General features: G+C 37.4%; 1 protein-coding gene across 1 annotated transcript in view; it reads right to left on the bottom strand.

Moving 5' to 3' along the window:
• Nucleotides 1-3,869: 3,869 nt before the first annotated feature.
• Nucleotides 3,870-23,806, bottom strand: part of cbln1 (cerebellin 1 precursor) — a 34,952-nt gene continuing 15,015 nt past the window's right edge. Inside the window, exon 4 of the mRNA XM_036126133.1 lies at nt 3,870-6,591. Within this exon, the coding sequence (XP_035982026.1) occupies nt 6,394-6,591 (198 nt within the window). The 3' untranslated portion in view covers nt 3,870-6,393. The remainder of the gene's footprint in view (nt 6,592-23,806) is intronic.

Below are 23,806 nucleotides of genomic sequence, written 5' to 3'. Positions count from 1 at the left end.
TAGGCAGCTGGAGGACTAGATCTATTTCTGTCACTCTGCTAAGTTCTTCTACTGTTCTCCAATTTTGCATTGTTTGTTGTTGTTTCAACTTTTATCTTTTAGGTCTCTGTCATTTTTCTCTTCATTGTAGGTACACCTAGTCTGGCATTCTGTTAGCTGTGACATCATCCAGGGGAGACAGATCATCCACTATTACCCTATAACATACAAAGGATTCCTGGATGAATGTGAGCTTCTGTGCTTTCTGTGTCTCTGCTCTGTCTTCTCTAAGCCCCAGTGGGTCGAGGCAGATGAGCGTTCACACTGAGCCTGGTTCTGGTTCTGCTGGAGGTTTTCCTCCCTGTTAAAGGGGAGTTTTCCTCTCCACTGTCGCTTCATGCATGCTCAGTATGAGGGATTGCTGCAAAGCCATCAACAATACAGACGACTGTCCACTGTGGCTCTACGCTCTTTCAGGAGGAGTGAATGCTGCTTGGAGAGACTTGATGCAACCTGCTGGGTTTCCTTAGAGAGGAAACTTTCTGACCAACCAGGAGGGTCTGATGGAATCTGACTTTGTAACGAGCTTTGAGATGACATGTATCATGAATTAGCACTATATAAATACAATTTTATTGAACTCTCAGGAAGTTATGTTTATTGTAGAAGACCATGTATGTGTGCTCCTTACTTTGATTAACCATTCCCTTCGAAGATCTAATTATAGTTATAGCAAAAGATTGTATCCTAGGAGCAGCTGGGGGTGCATACCTTGCCTTTTTTGGTTGCTCCCAGTGGAAAGCATCTAGCTTACAAATATACTCCAAACTTAACCTAAGGCCTTCTCACCCAAAGGTACGATCAGACATTACAATGGAAATAAATATAGGAAAATAAAAACTGTTGCTCGAGAGGGAACAGAACAGAGTAAGGATAAAGAGTTTCCCCAGATATTCCATTAAAAAAAGTCGAACATTTCTAGACTTAACTTTCAACAGCTCTGCCCTTTATGTTAATTTTATAACATGACATACTGAAGTTCATTCTGAAGTTATGGGATGTAATTCTAGAGTGGCCAGGCTTTGAGAATTAAAAAATATGAAAATAAAACAGTAATAAATTAAGGGAGAAATTAAAGACATATGGAAGAAAAGGAAGAAAGAAAGGATGAAACAAGGAAGGGAGAAAAGACGAGAAGTTACATCTGAGCTGGTGTTCTGTTAAGCTGTGACACCTTCCCAGAGAGGTCCATGGGCTGAGTTATTACTCCCATTACCTCTTTGTACTGCTTATATGGATGTTAACCTTGTCTCTGTTTTTCTGGGTTTAGATGTCTCTGTCCTAGACGGAGAAATTGAATTAGCTATTGCTGCAACTAACAATGTCATGTACTGGTTTTTTTCATGGCATATATTTTACTCCTGGCTCAGAGCTTTTATGTTTCGTTGTTTCTCTCCTAAAAGAAGCCACTAAAGGAGCTGCTGCCACCATTAAATCTTTTTAAACAGAAATTAGGATCATTGCGTCTGTATTCTTTGCTCTGTCTTATGAAACCCCGTCGGTCATGGCAGATGGCCGCTAAAACTGAGTCTGGTTCTTGTTCAGCGGGTTGTCAACCCTGGTCCTCAGGACTCACTGCGCTGCATGTTTTAGGTGTTTCTCTGCCTCCACACACCTGTCTGAAATAAATGGGTGATTATCAGGCCTCTGCAGCCTTTGATGGCTGCTGTGGAGGTGAGGCAATGATTTGATTCTGATGTGGTGAGGGAGACACAGCTAAAACACGCAGGACAGTGGGTTCTGGGAACCAGGGTGAATGCCCCTATACTGGAAGTTTCTTTCGGCTAAAAGGGAATTTTCCTCTCCACTGTCACTATATGCATGCTTGGTATGAGGGATTGCTGCAAAGTCAATGACACAATGCAAGAGAGGCTGAGCTATGCAAGAGACTGTCCACCGTGGCTCCGTTCTCATTCAGGACAGAATGCTGCAAGTCAATCACTTGATAACCTGTTAGGTTTCATTTGAAAGAAAACTTTTCAACCAATCAGAATAGTGAACCTAAACTTTGAATCGGTCTGCAGGATTGATTTGAATGAACTGGATATTTCTGGGTGTAATTTCTTTTATCTTTTTGGTAAAACGCCTTAAAACAGCATTTGTTATGAATTCAAACTACATAAATAAACTCAGGGAAGGGAAGTAGGACACAAAGAAGCAAAAAAGAAAGGTCACATGAAAGAACAGAAGGACACAGTCAAGGAAAATGGAGAAAGGACACAAGGAGAGGAAGGAATGGATGAAGAACGAATGGAATGACACAAGGGGAAGGAAGGAAGGAAGGAAATCTCTCAGTGAACAAGTTAACAAATAAAGTCTGGAAAAACACATTTTTCTTCAATCTTTTTTATACTGAGCAGAAAAACTGGGAACAGGCCAGCAAGTCAAGACCTGTAAAATAAGGAGGTCAGACGTCTCAAACAGGAAGTACAAAAAGAGTGACAGGAAAATGAGACTGAGAAAAAATAAAATCCAACCAAAAAAGCAGAAGACGACGAGCAAGAAGTGGAGTGGGAGCTAATGTTTGCTTGTTATTCCAGCAATAATTTTCCCTCCGGAGCTCATTAAAGTCTGGTGAGAAACGATCCACAAAACCTTAAAAACCAACAGAGTGGAGACGGTAAGAGAGGAATGCGGAGCAGGTGGGCGTGTGAGCATCCAAACACAGAAATTAAAGAAATAAACAGAAAAGGAGTGAGACAAGGAGCTGAGGACTATGGAAAAGCTAAAAAGAGGTTGGAGGTACTTGGAAGAGAGGAGCTAAACTGACTGGATTTACAGGAACAATGTGACAGAAAACGCCCGTCTAGATCCTGATTTCTGGGCGTTTCTCACAACATGCGTCAGTTTCAACAAACTACCAGGTGAGACATGTGTTTGGTTTAAGAAAAATAAAAGTACAATTTCATTTTATTGATTACTTCAAAGCAAATAAATTTAAAAACTGTTGATAAATTGATTCAATTAATAAATAATAATGGCAAAGTCTAAATATTTTCATCTTTTTACAGTCAAATAATAATAATAGTCCTTTGAAGCTATAATTTTCTATAGAAGTAGTAGTTTTAGCTTTTTAGCCACAATTTGTTCGACACAAAACAAAAACAAGAAGCATGTTTTCACTCAGCAGAATGGCAGCTTCAGATTTTCCACACAATCAATATTAGGTTTCTGTTTCTCTTTTATATAACACTCAAGTACATAAATACAGATAATATAGTCATCAGTCAAATTCATTAACTAGTATTACCATTATTATCATCATAATACCAGGAGAATAAAAACAGTGGCTTAGTTTAATATATTTATACTTGTGTGTGTACATTTATATATATATATATATATATATATATATATATATATATATATATATATATATATAGTTTGAGTCCATGGTAGCAGGGTTCAAAGTCCACAGTCCAATATGAAGAAAAGCGAGGGACGGTCCGTGCTCGGAGGCAAACAATTACCGAGCGGTGATGGGTGGAGCAAACGATGGTGGCCTTTTAGGGACAGGAGGAGGAGGGGAATGTGAGGTGAGAAATTAAGATTTGCAAAATAAACCAAAGGAGAGGAAAATGAACATCTGCACTCAAGGGAAAGCAGCATAGAGTAAAGGAGCAGCAGGGTCTGAAGGAGAAGAAACTTCTATGGGAATGAGGTTACTGAGAATGGATAAAAATCTACATGACCTCAACAGAAACAATAAATTCAGAAAAGTATTACTATACTGTTTTCTTAGGTTGAAAAATAGAAGAAAACAAATTGGTTCATTTGTCACAAAAGAGCTAGATAGGTAAAAGCAGTTGTCCTCGGGAATTCTTTAATTATTTTTTTTAAATAACATCTTAACCAAATAATTACTTAACATTTGGCTCACCTGTTCATCAGTGTATTTTAAACCTAATGTTGTTTAAAACCATAATTACAATTCTTATTTTTTTTGGTTTAATTTGCTTTAAAATTAATTTGTCATCTTGGAGTTAAACAAATTTTGTCCCCGTACAACCCCACCATCCGATTCTCTGTCCTCATTTAGATCTCATCCTAAAACTCACTTCTTTAAAAATTTCTGATTGTATCTAATCTCGTTATTAATTACACCAATAATTGTTTGGGATTTTATTAAATGATTACATACTGTTTTATTGTTTATCTCTTTTATTGCTCTTGTATTTTTCCTTGTTTAGTGACCTTGAGTGACATGAAAGGTGCCTTTAAATAAAATGCATTTTTTTATTTATAAAGCTATCAAGTAAAACTAACATATTTTTCTTTTTGTATCAATATTTCATTATTTGAGCTTTAATAATAAAATTTTACGTACTAAAGCTTGCACAAACACCCCTGTATACTGGCAAGTTCATATGACAAAATGTATTAAATTACATTTTGTTTTATGTTCATAACTGCTAGTAAATAAATGTGTGGGGAAAACAAAAATTTTACTAATTTGTTTTTAAACTACCAACTTAAAATCTTGTTGCTGAGCATTTTTGGAAGCAAATAACGTCCTAGTCAAAGCCTAAGATGTCCAAAGACGTTTCAGACAACATCAGACTAAATTTGAAGTGAAAGTCTAAGTTTAGTCGATGCCTAAAATCAGAATGGTCATTTATATTAAGCCTACATTAGCAAGAACGCTTTTATTTGGTATTCAAACTTTCAAAAAAAAAATAATTTTGGGTTTTCATTACCTGTAAACTATAATAATCAAAATTACAAGGGATAAACAATTGATTTATAGATTTCTTCTGTTTTTGTCCTTTTTTTATCAAACATAAATGTTTCAGATCATCAAAAATACCATGAGTACAAATTTGCTTCGAAATAATAATTTCATTAATTATGCGGGGAGGGGAACACAACATATCTTAACCCGTTTGATGTGGTTTTAGTGTGACGGGTTGATGGTGAAACTGGATTCAACTTAATCTCCATAATTAGAAATGAATGGCGACACGGAGTGACGTGAAGCTGAGGAAAGTTGCTTCCGCAAAGTTAATTCATTTCTGCTAATGGACACCTTGAAGGACATTATCCCACTTATACCATGGTCACCTACGAAAGAAAGAAATATTAACTCAATTATTAATACGTTAAAGTTTTTTACAAGAAGCGGCTGAGATAACTATTTAATATCAACTGTCTTGCCGTTAGCAGGTAACATCAGCGCAATCATTTAAAACAGGCTAATTGACCTAATTTTTTTTTTTATAGGTCTCCTATAACACTTCTCAACGGACAACCTGCAGCCAATCACAATCAAGTATTCACCCAGACCATTGTATAATCACTGTTAATTCATGATTTAACAAATGATGATATATTTTTACATAAAGGTTCAGGTTGCTTTGGATATTTAACTTCTCCTTAACAAAAAAAAATCAACATTTGAAAACTGCTTTTGGTATTTATTTATTTATTTTTCCGGCTATCTGAGTGATTTAAAAATTTGTCTGATGATCTGAAACAAGTGACAAAGAAGCAAGAACAGAAGCGATCCACGCTGTTGTAACTATTGTAAATGCTTATTTTTGTGATATGCAATGAAATATGCACCACTTTGACTGCAGAAATAGACTAAAACTGAGCTTGTGTTTTTAACGTCACTTTAACTTTATATTGTGATATTTCATGTAGAAAAATTATTACCCAGCATCTGCAAGGAGGGATAACATCCTCAGGGTGTAATCATGTTACCAGCAGTATCTGTTTCCTGTTTTAAATGAAATCTTAGTTCGGTTTTAGAACTAAAAAAGGGATCAGAACCCAAAAGCAAAGCTTGTTGTAAATTAAAAAAAGACAACAAATATGGCAACACTGTAGGAGCAATTCCTAGATAAACATTCATCAGAGTTGATGTTTAAGGTGATCGATGAAGGGGTTTAATAAACGGATGGCCGGGTGAAGGACTGAGGAGGAAAGGAGGGATTCTTACACTTCAGACCACTCTGACACATTAAAATGATCAGCTGCATTTTTCAGCAGAGAATTAAAAAAGTTTTGGCTGTCCAAAGCTGCAGTCAAGCCACAAAAAAAGAGAGGAAAAGGATGGATGAAGGGATGGATGAAAGGAGGGACTGAAAGGAAGAGGGTGGCCGTACTCTCATGTACCCGCTTTTCTTATTCCTGTAATCAAACTTCATCATAAATCATCCTAACATCTCTCATCCTTCCTCCCGCTGCAAACAGAAGTCTGATATCACGCCTTGTCTTTTCTTCCTCTTCTTCTTCTCTTCCTCCAACTCATATGTGTCCGCTTTTTTTTTTCTTCTGAACTTTCCATCTTCCAACGGCGCCTCCTCTTTGGTCTCCATCCCCAGCTCCCTCTCCTCCTGATCTCCTTCCTCTCTACAATGGGAACACCAGGAAGCCGGAGAAGGTGGAGTATTTCCATCCTCCCATCAGGTTTCCCCTGTCCAGTTTGAGGTAGGCCCGGTCCCCCTTCTCCATCTGGATCAGAACGCCGTTGCTGGCAGCCTCGCGCGTCACATCCTGGTCACCGGCGAATGCCGAAATCACTGGCCAACCGTTGTGCATCAGGCTCACCTGGTTTAGGGAGAAGACAAGCCGGGTCAGTTAACAGAATTAAACTCAGGCTTTAAAAATGTGTTAAAGAAGCAGTTCTGGATTTATAGAGCTGTCAGCATGAACATGAAAGGTGCACTGGGTCCAGATGCAACCTATTTCCATTATAGTGACATCATGTGATCAGAGTGATCTACTCTGTTTGAGTTTACAGTCATTAAAAGAAAGACAACTTTTCTTAATTCTAGGGTTTTATGTCTCAGAGCAGATTTAGTATTTATTTTTAACATGATTCAAGAAGACCTACTTTAAGTCTCTTAGAACACACGCAACAGTTTCCACTGTAATTATTTATAGATTTCAACAATATGCTTAAGGCTTGCAGGAAATGATGATAGAAAAGGAGAAGCAGGTTACACAGAGAAACTACTTCTGGATCAGTGTTTACGTGCTTCTTTCTGTGTCTCTGCTCTGTCTTCTCTAACCCCCAGTGGGTCGAGGCAGATGAACGTTCACACTGAGCCTGGTTCTGGTTCTGCTGGAGATTTCTTCCTGTTAAAGGGGAGGTTTCCTCCCCACTGTCGCTACGTGCATGCTTGGTATGAGGGATTGCTGCAAAGTCAGCAGCATAATGCAAACAACTGCTGCAAGTCAGTGACTGGATGCAATCTGCTGGGTTTCCTCAGACAAAAAAAACTTGTAACCAACTTGTCTGGATGATTTCACTGAATTAGCTTAATAAAGTGCTTTGTGATTAAATCTGTTGTGAGTTAGCGCTAAATAAAAACTGGGAAACTGGGAATAAAACCGTGTAAACGCTGAGATGGGCTGTAATGTAGCACTAAAACAGGAAAACAGCGTCTAATTAAAAACACGCAGTAAAAATGGTCGGATTCGGGAGTAATTCTGTCCACATGCAGACGTGTGATTGGTCCGTAAACAACCTGATTTTCAGGGTGTAAACTGTGGCATCAGGATCACAAAAATGAACTTTCCCTATCTGCATCGCATCCAGCGTGGCTTTAATATCTGCAGTTTTCTACAGTCAGCACATTATCAAAAGATTTGCCAAGATGTAGCGTCTCTTTCTTCCTCTTGACGAGAATTTAACAAAACCCCACAGAGGCAGCGACAGAGAAAAGGGGAAAGACTTACAGTGTGTCTGACTCAACAAATATTTCAATAGGGAATAACATCTTCTTACTGAAAGAGGAGTGTGTCAGAGATGTTTCCCATCTCTTCTTCAGCACACACAGCAGACAGCAGCTTTCATCACTTCTCTTTGGAGCTACAACAGAAACACGAGCACTCCTGGGATTTGCTTCCCTTCTTATGCCTCACTTTAAATAACAACATTGTTTTGCGCTGGCTTTGGTAACAGCGCAGTAGTAAAACAAACTGAGGCGAATGCCGGGGAAACGTCTGTTTTTATGCGGGACTACATTTTATAAGCCGTGTGGGATTACGGGCCGTCTTGCGAGAAGACGCAGAGCCTCCTGACGGGAAAAGAGAAGCAACACGGTTTCTCTTGTATTTAATTTCTAGAACCGTTTGTATAAATCATGTTTCTGCAAGGATATGCAAACATAGAGGAAGCTGCTGTGTTTTTATTCTCCAGCTCAGATTTTAAGCCATTTTTTTCATTTTTTTTCTCGATGACCAAGAAATAAAAGGGATTATTTTTACATCAAGTGGGTATGAAAAAAAAATACATTAGTTTTAATGGACAGAACATATTCTGTCATATATTTTCATAGAGGTACAGGAATAAAAAAAGTAATTCCTCTTTTATTTTATGATTTGCCTAAAAGACAATAAAATAAAAGGTAAATTCTAAAATTAGTCAAGTATAACGTTAAAGGAGAAACACCACATTAAATAATTCACCATGTCGTTATTGAATAAAAACTGAACTCATAGAAGGTCCTGCCGTCTTTCTGCATGGAGGGTGCATGTTCTCCCTGTGAATGCATGGACCCTGTCTGGGTACTCCAGCTTCCTCCCACAGTCCAAACACATGTCTGTTATTCTAAAGTGCCTTTGGCGTTCGGTTTGTGCATGCATGGCTGTTTCTGCTGTGTCTCCCAGTGACCCTGCAAGGATGAGCGGGTATAGTAAAAGGAAGGATGAGCAAATTTATTAAAGATATGTGAAAAAACTGAGACCAAACAAAGTCCAAAGAGGGAAAGCTGGAGCCGCTTTAGTCTGAGCTCCTATTTAAAAGCAGATGTTTAGGAAGATTGCTGATCTGGAGCTTAAAGGAGTATTTTAACACAATGCCAAGGCAGAAGGACATCAGCAATGACCTTAGAGAAGCAACTGTTGCTGGTTATTAATCTAGGAAGGGTTCAGTAGTGTCCAAGCTAAAGAGTATCATTCTACAGAGAGAAAGATTATCCACAAATAGAAAACATTAAACACAGCTACTCATCTTCCCGGCAGTGGACATCCCAGCAATTTCCCCACTGAGTTCAGCTCAATCTCAGACTTCATAGGCATCAGTTAGCACATTAAATGTTAAATGTTGCTGCAGAACAATCAGACAAAGACTGAAGAAGTATTTAATTTTTTGGAAGACTTATTATCACAAAGCTGCATCTTAATCAAGAGAAAGACGTAATCTTGTAGTCGACCCAGAATATCAGCAACAAGACACATCCACTATGCGGCACGTTGGTGAAGGGTCAACGTTTGGCCGAGAACGTGAGCCTGAGCACCAGGCAGTCATCGATTTATACGGCAGCTTCACAACAAATGTTGCATCAAAGCACTCCACAACAACTAAAAACAACTCCTGGACTCCTCTGCTCATCAAAGTATTCTGGAGTAAAAAGCGAGGCCATGTGTCTGAGGTTTGGTGCAAACTGGGTAATCAACAGGTTAATGACCAAAAACAGCTACGAAGTGAAGGGGAAAAAAATCAGGATGTTGCAATGGCTTTGTCAAAATCTAGGTCTCAGCTTCATTAAAATGCCGTGGGGGAACCTTCAGAGAGCTGAGCAATACAATTAAATAAACTTTGGATTGGTTTTTATTTAAAAATTAATAAACCTATTATGGTTTTGTTGCGTCTTTATTATAAAACCTACTAATATCCTTGTGAAAAACAGCTACAAAGCAGTAGACCATGTTTAATGAGTGTTCAACAAACTGCCTTGAAAATATGCTGGTTTTACAGAAATTTATTGGAAAATTTAGAGTTTGTAAAGTAGAAATGAAGAATTTTTAATGTGGTCTTAATGTTTGGATGACAATACATTTGGGTTTGGTTCTACGGCAGCTCAGATAGCTTCACCGCCCCATTGATTGTGTGCATGACTGTAATAAAACATTGTTATTTGTATAAATTGTATTGAAAACTCAATAAGCTGATTGGCTGCCTTCTTTTAAGTCCACTTATGTGTTACAGCATTAAAAAGATTGAATTTGAAGTTCCTTGTTAAAAGATGGCGTTGTTTGATCCCTGGCTGGTGATAAATGATGGGATTGGAAAGGATGCTTTCTCAGATAGCTAACTGTGCTCCTTTGTATCAATGAATCCATGATGGTTTTTACAACAGAAAAGCTAATTTATCTCAAATTCACAACTGAGCGCCAAATTAGTAAAAGAAAATGTCCACTCACCCTGAAAGTATGTAATTGTAAACTTGTCACTAACTGATGGAGCGAAGTCATAAACATCCCATAATTATACACTTAACCAGCTCATTTGGCCTGATGGTCAGGACTGTGTGTGTGGGCAGGAGCTGGAGATGGAGAGCCTGTCAGAGTCAAAAGCTCTCTTGGCCTGGCACTCCTCTTAATAGAAAACTGAACTTGGCGACTCGCTTTGGCTGGATGAGAGTATGTGTGTGTGTGTGTGTGTGTGTGTGTGTGTGTGTGTGTGTGTGTGTGTGTGTGTTACTTTAAACAGCTTTTGCATGAATCTGATGAAAACACTCAGCCTACACTTAAATTATTATTTTTTTCAATTGTCAGGACAGAAACACGGAAAAGGTCAGGGCCAAAATAGATCACTTCAAAATCTTGAAAACATATTCGGTTAAGCCTGAAAAATATTCAGCATCTAATTCTGCCAAATAACATTGAATATTCAATTACAGCGCTCCACGTATAATAATAGATGATTTGCACGTGATGTCATACAGCTGGTTGTGTCCACCAACAGACTATGCCACAGGGTGCAAAGAATTAACAAATAAAAAAGAGGTTAAAAAACAAAAACGGGGCTTCAGTTCTTGTAGTTGAAAATGTTTCATCTGAAGAGCTTTCTATATTCAAAGCTAGTGAGGGAGAAGTTACCGGCTTTTAAAGCTGCTGTTCGGCATATTTAATCTCACATGCAGACTGGCCTCCTCTGACAGTCGGTAAAAACATGCTCACTTAGATGCCAGGAGGTGTGAGATGTTCTGAAACTGACTGGGCATCAGGTTTAATCCTGGACTGGATGTTGTTGAAAGCTGAAATCTGAGGCCTCCTCCTCTGTTTGGTGATGGGTTTTCTCTTCTGACGTGAATGGCTTCCTTCACCCCGTCTTTCAAACCATCTATCTTTGTCCAAAATATGAAGATTTTGGTCCTCAAAAGAGTGTCCTTTATCCTAGAGGTGTACCATGTTTTTCGGACCATAAGGCACACTGTGAATTCGGTGCATTAAATATTCTTCTCAACTGTGTAATATCACTCTGCCCCTCCACGCACACACATACAACCTGAGATGGAGAGCTATCTGTCTCTCTCAGGAGGACAGAGTAACTGGACTACACTGTCCTGTTTCTAACATAAGGCTAAAATAATCATAACTTTTATATTGAATTAACTTACTAGGTTTATTGTTGCTAGCGCAGTCAGGCAGTCTTGTAGACAGCTCAGGTTTCCTGTTACGAGTCCGATCAGGTAGTGACACAGTGTACCGTAATGCTTCGAATATCAAATAGCTTTGTTGCTTGCCAAAGAATTTTGAGCACATTGTACCAAATAAAATCGGTCAGTAAGCACAACAAGTACTGTAATCATATATAAGGCGCACTGTTAATGTTTGAGAAAGTTTAGGGATTTTAAGTTTGCCTTATAGTCCAAACATTACGGTAGGTGCACAGTCTTGTCCTAATGAGGTAGATCTCCTGTGTTGAGCCATGCATCTGCGGCGAGGTTGTTTGGTTTCTCCAATATGGAGATCTGAAAATTCCTGACTGCACTGAACTGCACACTGCTCAGTATGACAATATTTTTTGTGTTTGTTCTTGTCCTTCGTCTTTTCAGTTGTCTGTTTTCTGAATTTCCTCGCTCCCCTTGACAAAAACCCATTTCAGATACCTACAGGTATGAAGACCTTTTTTTGGTTCTGTTCTTTTTCACCTCAAACCGACCTCTTTAGGGTCCAGGTATCACCTTGTGCCAGTGACACTGACAAGACGCCAGTGACACTAAATCTGGTCACATCCCAGTCCAAAAAAATTAGGACGTTGGTTGACTAAAAACATCTCTTTGTCTGATGCAGAAAACTGAAACTTTCACCATGGATGCATGTCTCGCTAGTAAAAATCTGCCATATCCTGTCTACGTGTTTTTGCCACTGCCATGCCCGAATTTCCCCACTGGGGGACAATAAAGGTATTTCTATTCTATTCTATTCTAAAAAATAAAATTCAGGTCATACATTTGTTGAGAGGAAAGACATGTTTGTGCACATCGGAATGACAGTATCTATGTGAATGCTGCCAGAATTGGAGCATTTCTAATAACAGTCAGCATGATCTTACCACAGAGAACGTTTAAATCTCTCCACAGGGTGCTGGTTTGTTAGGTATGGAAGTTAATGCAACTCAGCAGACGTTTCTTCACACTTCCTCCTTCTCACTGCACAAATTACCATATAAATGTTTACTTAAAGTGTAACTCATCACGACCTAAAGGCATAAAATGGACACTTTTTGAAAAATGCCACCAAAGTGGGCAGTTCCAAGAGTCACATGAGTGTTGGGGGTTAAGCGGGGGCTCAGGGCTGCGGTCAGGACGAGGGAAAGTGACATGTTGAAACATGGAGGGACAAGAACGACATCTGGTGGTTTTTCCATGGATCTGTCTTTTTCATCCCCCTCGTTACAGTAAGTTGAAGGAGCCCAGCGGGTCTGAGCCTTATAAGTTAGAGCCTCTAGCTCAAAGTGCTGCCTCAGCAAGAACCAAAGCTGGTGCTATGGAAGCAGGATGGTGCAGTTTCTGAGTGGTGAAGTGATGTTAGCAGCATCATTACTGACATGGCCTAACGTTGTAAGCAGTAAATAAACACTACCTACCAATGCTCTCAATGCTCACGATTCCAACTTCTGAGTCTGACTCACTGTGAGGATTTGTGCCTGACAGGTTATTTTGTGCCCATATGCAGGTTTATGTTGAGGAAAGCATGTACCATTTTAACCAATAGGAAAATTAAACTGCAATTTCCACCATTCAACTCTAAGTGAGCAGCACTAAGCTGGTTTTAAGACAAATATTACAGAACTAAACAATTTCACATGAAAATGTTTAAAAAATTGCACAGTAACAATAAAGCGCCACCCTTAAGCCCAGTTTATTTACGATTTACCTGCAAAGAAAAGTCGATTTTGGGGTGAGTTACACTTTATTGACCTCATGTTGGACTGTAGATCCTTGCTAGCGCTACTTTTATTCTTGGCTACGCTGTGTTGCTCATTGATGCAGTTCGCCATTCCAAACCCGACTACATCTTACTATTATGGATGGCCGATATGTGATTAAAATTTCATGGCAGCAATCTGTGCCATAGCTTCAATTTAAAGGTTTTGTAAACATCATTGATGAGAGTCCTTATAAATGGGAATTCTTATCATGCAAACATCTCTATGATAACGATAAACCGTGCGATATTTACCCATCCCTAGTTACTATTCCATCTTTTGGCTTTTACTTGGCTACCCTAGAGAAAGCTGATCTGCATTGTCCCTTAGAGGTTGAATGGGCTGTCATTGCAGAAGAAGGTTGAATTAGTGTGCAATTTACTGACAATCAAAGTTGTAAAAAGCAAGTTTTTATTTGACGTTTAGTTGAAATCTGGTTTACAAAATACGCAACACAGAGAAAGACAGTTTTACTCCACCATCTTCACGAAGCACTAACTTGATCTGTGACTCTTTTTTATGGTAATTGCAGACTTTTACAGTAAAAGTACATAATTATACCATGAGATTTAAAATTAAATGAATACTAACATTTTACTTTTTCTATGAACTGCAGAAATAGATGATACTGACGTGGGTAAGAAAAGAATTCAGCAATTAAATAAGCAGGCTCAGGGAGATGGAGATGTGGTTTCTGGCCAAAGTGCATGAAGTGCTGCCAAAAAGAGATGGCAGACAACGATAAGCATCCCTGCATCATCACCCTGATTCCCCTCAACGCTCAGCTACACCTCCTTCCAAGTCACTCAGGTGGAAAACAAACCTCAGACACCATCTATTTGTTTAGGTAAAACATTTCAACCTGTCTCCTGTGCTTCCTGTTCAGACGTTAAATATTCAAAACATGTCCTCTTTTACTCCATCCATAAATCTCCTCTTTGGTCTTCCTCAGGCCTCCTGCAAGACAGATCCAGCCCCAGCATCCTTTTACCGACGCTCTCACTATCCCTCCTCTGTACATCTCGGTCTGGCTTCTCCTGATATAGGTAAATAAGTGTAAATAAATAACTTATTGGCTACTAGTTTTAGGGTCACTTGGAGAATAAAGATATGGAAGAAGTATTTTTTTGTTGCTTACCTGGAAACGAAAGAAAAAATTGGAGAAGACATGAAAATGATGCGAAAATTTGATGCGAACGATGAAGAAAAACTGGAAATAAAATTAATGATAAAGTGAAAATAACGAGGAAAAAAGTCAAAGTAATGAGAAAAAAATGGAAACAAGTATATTAATAATAAAATCAAATTGCATTAAGCAAATGAGCTTAAAATTTCAACAGACTGAATTCATACAGCGCTTTTCTAGTTATTCTGCCAACTCAAAGCTCTTTACTCTATCCATATTCAACCCATACTACTTACAAAACATTTATACATCGATACGCGGATCAGAGGGCAACATGGGACTGAAAGAGGAAGCTGGAATCGAACCAACAACCTTCAGACAAATCTTCCCACAGTAGAAATTCTTTCTATATTAGTGTTTATGAAGAATGCAGCAGTTTTACCATTTTCCTTTTCTTAAAGATATTCCACTTTATTATCAATATTTTGACTTTTATCACAAAACAGAATTTTGACTTTTTCTCAATATTTTGACTTTATTCCGGAAATCTGATGTTGACTTCATTATGTAAAGGAAATGAAAAAAAAAACATGACTGCATTGGCTTGTTATTAGTCTCTCAGTACATTTTAAGTAATTACTGTCACAAACAGTGTGGTTCTGGGAGTGTAGCGTAAAACAGAACTGCTTCTACCTCACCTGTTGCTGCACACAGCTGGTCAGGTGGCTGAAAGAAAGCTCCATTACTTTTCACTCACTTACAAGAAAGTGAAATTTTATTTTACGTTTGGGAAAAAGATTTTACTAAAAGAAAACATGGAGATCCTTACTGTAGAATCTAAATGCTCTTCACCCATTACTCTCACTAAGGTAACATTTACTTTCTTTCAAACTACGGTGATTAAGCCACATATACCGTATATTTTGGACTATAAGGCACACTTAAAATAAAAATTTATGGTACACCTTATATATGATCACTGTTGTGCTGATTGATTTTATGTTGTACAATGCACTCAAAAATCTGTTAAAATGTGTAAGTATGACTTTGATAAGCAACGAAACCCTCCACTCAATGGATATTAGGAGCATTACGGTAAACTGTGTCACGACCTGATAGGACCCCTAAGCTGTCTACAACACTGCCTGACTGTAATGTCTAAACTAGAAGTGCATTCATGTAAGGCAGCCCGCACCCAACAATAAACCAAGTAAGTTAATTCAATATAAAAGTTAAGTTCATGTTGGCTTATGTTAGAAACAGTGCAGTTTAGTCCAGCTACTCTGTCCTCCCCACAGAGATGGATAGCTCTCCTTTTCAGGAGAGAAAGGTGTATGTGAAAGGGCAGAAGGATATAACAAACTTGGGAAGAATATTTAATGCGCCTTATAATCCGGTGGGGTTTATGTTTGAACAAAGATACATCTAGACACGTTAATTCACAGTGTGCCTTATGGTCCGAAAATACGGTAGACACAATAATTAACCAGCTAATATTAGTATGTATTACTTGTGTTGTTCTATGACGAGTAAAATCTCACAAATGTTTTGTATTCTGTTGAATAAGCACACGAAAGCTAATAAGTTGAGGGCTTGTTTAACATTCTTTAATTAAAAAATGTAAAATCCAAATAATGTAAATAAGGGATAATGCTCGACGACGTGCCCATCATCAGAGATTAATGGACGACGTGGAGGTGTGAACGGTTGCTTCCACAAGGTGTCCATTAATTTCTGACAATGGAAACCTCGTCGGGCGTTATCCCAATTTTATCACGGTCACTTACGAGAGAAATAAATATTAAATAAATTATTAATACTTAATAATTTATAATACAGTTAAAAAAGAAGCAACTGAGAGAACTAATTAATATCTCTTGTTGAGACGCATCAACTGTCTTGCCATTACCAGCTAACGTTTGATTCAGCCTATTAATTTAAAACAATCAGGCTATTAGACTGAAACTTTTTTATTACCGGTATAATATTTTATAATATACATTAATATACCTGTAATAATCAATATTTTGGAAGCAATGGAAATAATCATTTGCTGTTTGAGATAAGAGCAATTCAATTGTGTAGTTAGTTTAAATTCATATGTAAATGTTGTAGTACTTTGGTCGTTTTACTCACATTTATCATACTTTAAACATGTTAAAAGCTGCAACATGTCTCTTTTCTTGTGAGTATCACAAGAAAACAGGATGGTGAAAACTACAATAATCAAATAAAATTAAAGAAAGTTGCTCCATATTTGCAGGGACTAAATTTGAGCAACTTATAAATTTAACTAAACAGTGTATTTGCAGACAGTAACCAGCTGTCTAGGTGGCTCAGCTGATCGTAAGTCTGCCAGGATGAGTTTAATCTAAATTTCTGAACAACTTCTAAGAGCCGGAAAGAACAGGAACATACCATCTTCAACGCTGCTGCCCAGCCGACACGCAGTCCAAACGTTTAGTCCGTTCTCGGTGGATTTAGAGCAAACTGACAAGTCGTACAACCAGCGTAATCTCACATAAGAACAATGTCGTTTGAATAAAAACCAACACTAAACACAACAACGACCTGTTGTGAAATTGCCGGCTGTTAATTATCGAAGCGTCGTATCCTGCTGACCTTTTCGGTTTGAGGCTTTTCAAATTGCTAAAGTTAGCTATAACAGGCGGTGTACATCTGACTAAAATAGCATACTCCGACGGCGACAGTGTTCTGATTCCATGGTGTTTTCTCTGCACACACACAGCAGCTCAGGTGGGTGTGTGAAGTTATGGCAGTGATGTATAGCAGTAATAAAACTGTGACAGTGGAGGATGAGATTGTGGTCATCGCCTGTATGAATCAATCCATGCTGTGGTTGTTTACCTCCTCTCCAACACACACATAAGCACAGATAATCTACAACACTGAACAATTCCAATAAATACAAAAAAGGATGATTTTAGGATTTTGCAAAGCATTAGATTGCAATTGATTTTCATTCATTATTGGATAAGCACCAATTAACAGGCTGAGTAACTGAGAAAGAGACAAGGAGTGACAGAATGAGGATGGGGGGTGTAAGGAGAGCATTAAAAAAGGGGGTTCAAAGGAAGATGATGGTGAAGAAAAGGGAAAAGAAATTCAACATGTACAAAAAAAGAAAAAATTCTGACATCTCAGTACAGCACTTAATGCTTAATGACATCCTGTTGAACCATGACTTCCTGTCCAGATTTTGACATGACAATAATGCTCTCCTGGTTAGCCATTTTATGTCTTCCACCTGTCTTCACGTCTTTATTTCCTAATCATTTCCTTTCACATCCGCATTTCTCTCCTTTAGATTTTCTTGTTTCCTTTCTGACCCTGTTCACTTAGAAAAAAAATTATGTCAATACATGCAGGATCAAAGACCTTCAAAGCGAATTGTGCTTTACAAATAAATGTAAAAAAAAAAAAAAAAAAAAAAAAAGAGAAAGAAAAAGAAAAAGCTTCTCAGAATAAATAAATACAAAAGTTTAAGACCCGAAAACTACAGCAGTGGTTCTGGAAAAGGCAATTCTGGTTTATTTGTATAGCACATTCATACAAAAAGCGCTTCACAGAAAAATTTGAATTAAAGATAAGCAAAACATAATACAGTAACACTAAAATTTAATTATTACTGAAATATTACAGGGAGGAATTTCTCCCCCATGCACTCATGGATATTTTCAAGTCAGAACTCAAGTCAGTTGGTGAAGAGACACAAAGTTGTATGTTGTTGTAATACATTGATCTGTGTCAGGAGAAGTTTATAGATGTTGGAAAAAAAGGTGGTCATTGAGAGGAGCCTGGAGGAACCCAATGTCTGATCTTTTTAAGCTTACAATTAAAATTAATTAATACCAAATAACACCATATAGTCTGGTCAAACAGGACCAAACAACCAATCCACTTTTCCAGACTATTTGTTATTATTAACAGTGGTACATGCAGCACTGAGATCCAGCACTGAGATCCAGTAAACCAATACACATTTTAGATCCATCACTATCAAGATCACTATCATTTACCCTAACTCTAACCCTACGTTCATTTATTTGCTTTACAAATAAATGAAAAAAAATTAGAAAGAAAAAGCTTCTTAGGGCTGTCCTTTTTCCTCATCCAAAAATAATTTTCTTAATTGGTCTCTCCAAATTCTCCTTAGGTGCGAGTGTGACCCCACAAGGGATAAGCGAGTCAGAAAACACACACACCGTTCCCTGATGTGTTTTTCCCCGCAGCGCTCTCCGGACTGTGTTTTTTTTACCCTCGCCGCTTTCCGTAGTTCCAAGAATTCTTGAGACTGTAGCAAAACAGACCCGCGCTCACTGTTGCCAAGTCCACTTATTTTATGCGACTTTGAGCTTTTTTCTAAAGTCGCTTGTAAATTTCATGAGTCGCGAGTTGTGGTTTTTATGGGCTTGTTTCTGAAAGTGAAGTTGCTTATTTGGGCTCTAAAATAAGTGACGATAAACAGGAGTTATAAAGAGACCAGCTTGCACTACAGACACTGAGTATAACCAGCTGAAATATTCCTCCGCCTCATAACGCGTTGGAGCGCATCTCCTCTAGACTGACATAGAAGCCGAGGGAGTAAAGGCAGAGAGAGCAACTCTGCCCCTATTTTCTGCAGTATTTTCTGCTTATTAATTTGTTGTCTCTGTATTTGACAAACTAAGGCTGAATCACGTTGCCAAATGAAGTATGCTTGGAGTTACAGTGTCAGCACATGAAGTTGTGCTAAACAGTTCAAGGGTATCAAGCTCCTGCCCCAGTTGTAAGCAAAGTGTAAGACTCTGGAAATTTTAAACTTTTTTCCAGGCTTTGAAAAAAAAGTGTGTATGAATGTGGATATAAACAGCATCTAAAAATATACAAAGAAATTATTGTTGTTGGTGTGAAAGCTCAGGATTATATTGTGTGAGAGAGAGTGAAAAAAATTACAATAAAACTTGTGACTTTATTAAAATGTAAAATCAGTATTACTTTATATGTAAATGCTTAATACCATGTCTATCTTTGTTTAAGAGGTAAAAAAATATTTCGGCATGAAATAATTATTTATTTACACATTTGTTTACACATTGTGTAAACATCAGGGTGTTATAATTAGTGATATAAATAGCTCTAAATAGTGCTTGAAAAATAAAAAATAAAAATTTGTTTTTACTAGTGTCTAGCCCAAAATAGGCTTTTACACTTTCAGAAATAAAAAGGTAAATTATGCGATTAATCGTGATTAAAATGTATATGTATATATATATATATATATATATATATATATATATATATATATATATATATATATATATATATATATATACAATTTTATTTTATTTCTTACGTCAAATGTCTCGTTCCTTTATGGACGAGAAAAATAAAAATATCGAAAATTTGAAAATATGGTGAATTTTTGGCTCATCTGCCTCAGGGAAAAATAAATTAACTCTAGCTTGGGTCCTGTGAAATATGTTTTTTTGAAGTTCTGTTTTGCAGTGAAATCCTATTTTTGATATCTAAAATGCGCGTATCTGAATATTAACATTAAAACAATTGAAAAAGGTCTGTAGGAGTGCAGAGAATTTGAATTTTGTCTGTCCAGGAGCTGCAGAAATCTTCATATTCTGTCAGGAATTTTGGGGTTTTGTTTTTGTTTTGGACTGTTCATTGTCACTCCATGCTCCACTCATCACAGTCACCTCCCAGCCGCCACTCAGCACCATAATCAGCTCCACCTGCTGCTTCCTCTAACTACCATCAAGTCATTTCACCTGTTGCTCTGCCTTTATATACCTGTCTCACTCACCACTCCCTGCCAGAACGTCTCTTCTCGCTGCCTGCATGTGCTTTTCCCCATTGATTGTGTCGCTCAGCCTGCTGATCCCATGGACCTGTTCTAGCCTGCCCACATTGGTGTGCTTTACTAATGTTTGTGTGCACCGCCTGGTTTAAGTTATTCCTGGGGTTCTCATCAGCAGCTTCTGGTCATGTCTCTTTTTTTTTCCCTCATTTCTAACCACTAGGCCACTATTCCCTGTGTGGATTAACAGCTTCTGGTCATGTCTGTCCCTGCACCCATCACCTGGTCAGTAGTCTCATTCTCCTCCTACCATCTCCAGCCGTTACCTGTCCTGTCGGCCACCATCTTCACTACCAACAATACATTTTAAGAACATAAACTGTTGATTATCAGGTTATTCACTTACTAAACCATTACATTTTATGTATGTGTCATATTTGGCAAGCTGTTCAGTTCTCGCTGTTCTCTTTGACTTTTTTTAATCACAGTATTTGCTGCAGGACCGCTAAACAAGGTCACTGACTTCTGGTTTATGAACTTTGTTAATTTGTTTTTGGATTTTGTAGTCCAAGCTCAAGGATGCCAAAGCTACAAGACAAAAATATTTGGTTGTTGGGTCTATTAAGCATTAAAATTCATTACAACGTCCCCCAGCGTACAACAAAAATGGCCGAACGAGATGGAGTGGAACGCTCTGCGACCTGGAGGGGGGCAGGATGTGAAGTGCCTCCTTGAAATTTAAAGAGACAGCACCAAAACGAGTTGCTCAGGGGTGACAGAGGGGCTGTGGGGCAACAAAAACGAGGAGTTGAGACCAAAGCATGGCAGTTCTACTTAGTACAGACCACAGCTGAATAATTTCAATTTGAAAAGGAAGAACTAAAAAGAATTATGTCCACTTTAATGCACGTTTCACTTTTAGTAGAAGAATCAACAATACATTTTAATTTTGTTTAATAAAGGCCTGTTAGCTATTCACAAATTTAAAAAACATATGGAAATGTAATATTGCCATGTTTACTTATCACAGTACTCTTTTCATTAGTGTATGGCCGTGTCCTACTTGTGCAACTCGTGTACCGTACAACAATTCAACAAGCGAAATACATCAATATCTAGCATGTTCTATTTTCAGAGTTCCTACGTAGTTAATCAGAAGTGTGATTAAAAAAAGTTTTCTCTGGTTAGATGAAAAGAGAAAAAGAAAGCATTTTCAATTCAATTCAATTCATTATGTATATATATATATATATATATATATATATATATATATATATATATATATATATATATATATTGGAAAATATATATATATATATATATATATATATATATATATTGGAAAATATATTTGTTTTTCTATTGATTTTCTCTGTGCAAATGTCTAAATGTAGTTTCTCTCCTTTCATACATCCATCTGTTCATGCATCATCTATCCAACACCTAACCATCCCACCATCAGTTTATCCATCTTAAAATTGGTGGTTTTTGCAGATTTTATAACCAAAGTCTGACCTCTGTAGAAATGTCTGCAGTAAAATCATGACTTTCAAAGTAGACTTCTGGATTGACACTTTTAAAAAGGAACAAAATAGATTCAGAATTTAGGGAATTTTCCTCTAAGTCTTCTACACAGTGAAGACGGTCTTTACCCGACTTTTAGACTGTACTCCACATGATGGAAGCTTTCATTGTTCATAATAATGTCCCTCTGCAGTAAGCCTCTCCGCTCCCTGCAGGACGTAAAGAAGTCATTCTCATTTCGAATCAGTCTGACAGAACAACCTACTGGATAAGGTTTGTTTCAGGCTCTCTAAATGACACTGCTTTGTCCAGAATAAATGTCCAAGACTCCTTCATTTAAACTGAAAGAAAACTATTATTTTCTTAAACTGAGCAATATCTGCATTTATTATCCAGCAGTGTAAACTTTAATTTGGTTCCACCACAACAGATTTTCTAATTCACCTACTAATGTGCAGGTTTCCATGAGAGCTGATGTCCTGCATATTTGAAATGCATCTCTGCTTAAACCACCAGAATCACATAACTAGGTCATTAGCAGAGCTCTATACATTTTGGCTGTATGCTGAGGAGGTAATTAAGTTATTTGATTCAGATATGTTGGACGAGGGGCACAGTTTGACTCCCCTGTTTGGAACAGATCCTAAAACATAAACATTTAGCATATTTATGGGTTTAAACAGTTGTTGCAAATATACAATAAATGTGCAAAAACGTTTCAACCATCTGAGTGCTGCAGGATCTGCTGGGATATATTCAACTCTGTCGGCAGAGTGACTCACGATCTAATGGTCCAGAGCTGCAGAGCACAGATTTGACCTCTTGGTTATCTAATGCTTTTCATTTCTTCGTCCCTCTTGCACGCCTTGATGAAACACTTCACTGCCGATCCACAACATTCAGGATGAGCAAGAAAGGTGCAGCTCTTGAAATTAGAATAAGTAGTGACAACATTTCCTAAAGACTTGCTAATGGAGCTAACACTGAATTTTTGGTTTTCTTCACCTTTTAAGCCATAATCATTTAAATTACAAGGAATAAAAGCTTAAAATATTTTACTCTATGTGCAATCAATCACTATAAAATTAACATTTCCCCAAGGGTGGGTAGTAACTAGTTACATTTACTAGAGTAACTTTTTCAGCAATATGTACTTTTAGGAGTAGTTTTCCTGCACTGTACTTGTTTAGTTTCACTTAAGTCATATTACTTAAGTGTTCCTGCTCTTACTTAAGTAAAATGTCTGGCTTCTCTACCTACTTCATAAATAAAGAACAAACAAGTATTAACCAAAAATGCACCAGAGAGACAAACACTTAAAGTTTATGTTAAAGTGAGACTTCTTATTTGTACACAAGCTTTGTTATTTAAATGTTATTTTTTATCTGTTGAGCTCATTGAGCCATTTGGAGGTCAGATGAATGTACAGTAAACAGCAGATGTCGTTATTGGAAGTACTTTGTACTATTCTAACACACTGTATATACATTATCTGCTGTAAGTATTGCTTTCAAGTTTAAAGTTGAAACAATGATTTAGAAATGTGTTTTTATTTTGTATTTAGTGTATTTTTTGTCTCTAAAATACCATATTTTGCACATAACCTTATATTTTTGTGTGTCCGATTACATAGTTTTTAAATATTACACCATCAACTGTTATGATTAGTTACTCAGTACTTGAGGAGCCTTCTTACTGAATACTTTTTTACTTTTACTTGAGTAAAAACATGTTGAAGTAGTGCTACTCTTACTTGAGTACAATTTTTGGCTACTCTACCCACCTCTGAATTTAACTTTCTTAAATGACTGGCGAAATATATTGCACTTTTAGGCAATATTTTATATCAAATCATAGTCATCTTGCAATATCAGTGTCAGAGGACTGCTTTGATGCAATAGTTGGTTGGATGTTATAAAGCATTGATACCCTGCATGTCACAAATTTATTTGGCGACTTGTATTAACTCTTATTGCCCTCAGTGGTTTATCTTTAGTTGCTAAGATGCTAAAATGTGAATTTTATAAGAAAATTTAAAGTAATCGTAACTACATCCATCATAGCAAAGTAAAGCTAGCAGATATAACCTGAAATGTTTAGATAACCCTAAATATTGCAGATATTTTTTAGCTCTACT

Source organism: Fundulus heteroclitus, chromosome 2 (genome assembly GCF_011125445.2).
Source record: "Fundulus heteroclitus isolate FHET01 chromosome 2, MU-UCD_Fhet_4.1, whole genome shotgun sequence".
NCBI lineage: Eukaryota > Metazoa > Chordata > Actinopteri > Cyprinodontiformes > Fundulidae > Fundulus > Fundulus heteroclitus.
The sequence above is the reverse complement of the archived record's forward strand: the minus strand, read 5'-3'. Positions and strand labels throughout refer to the sequence as shown.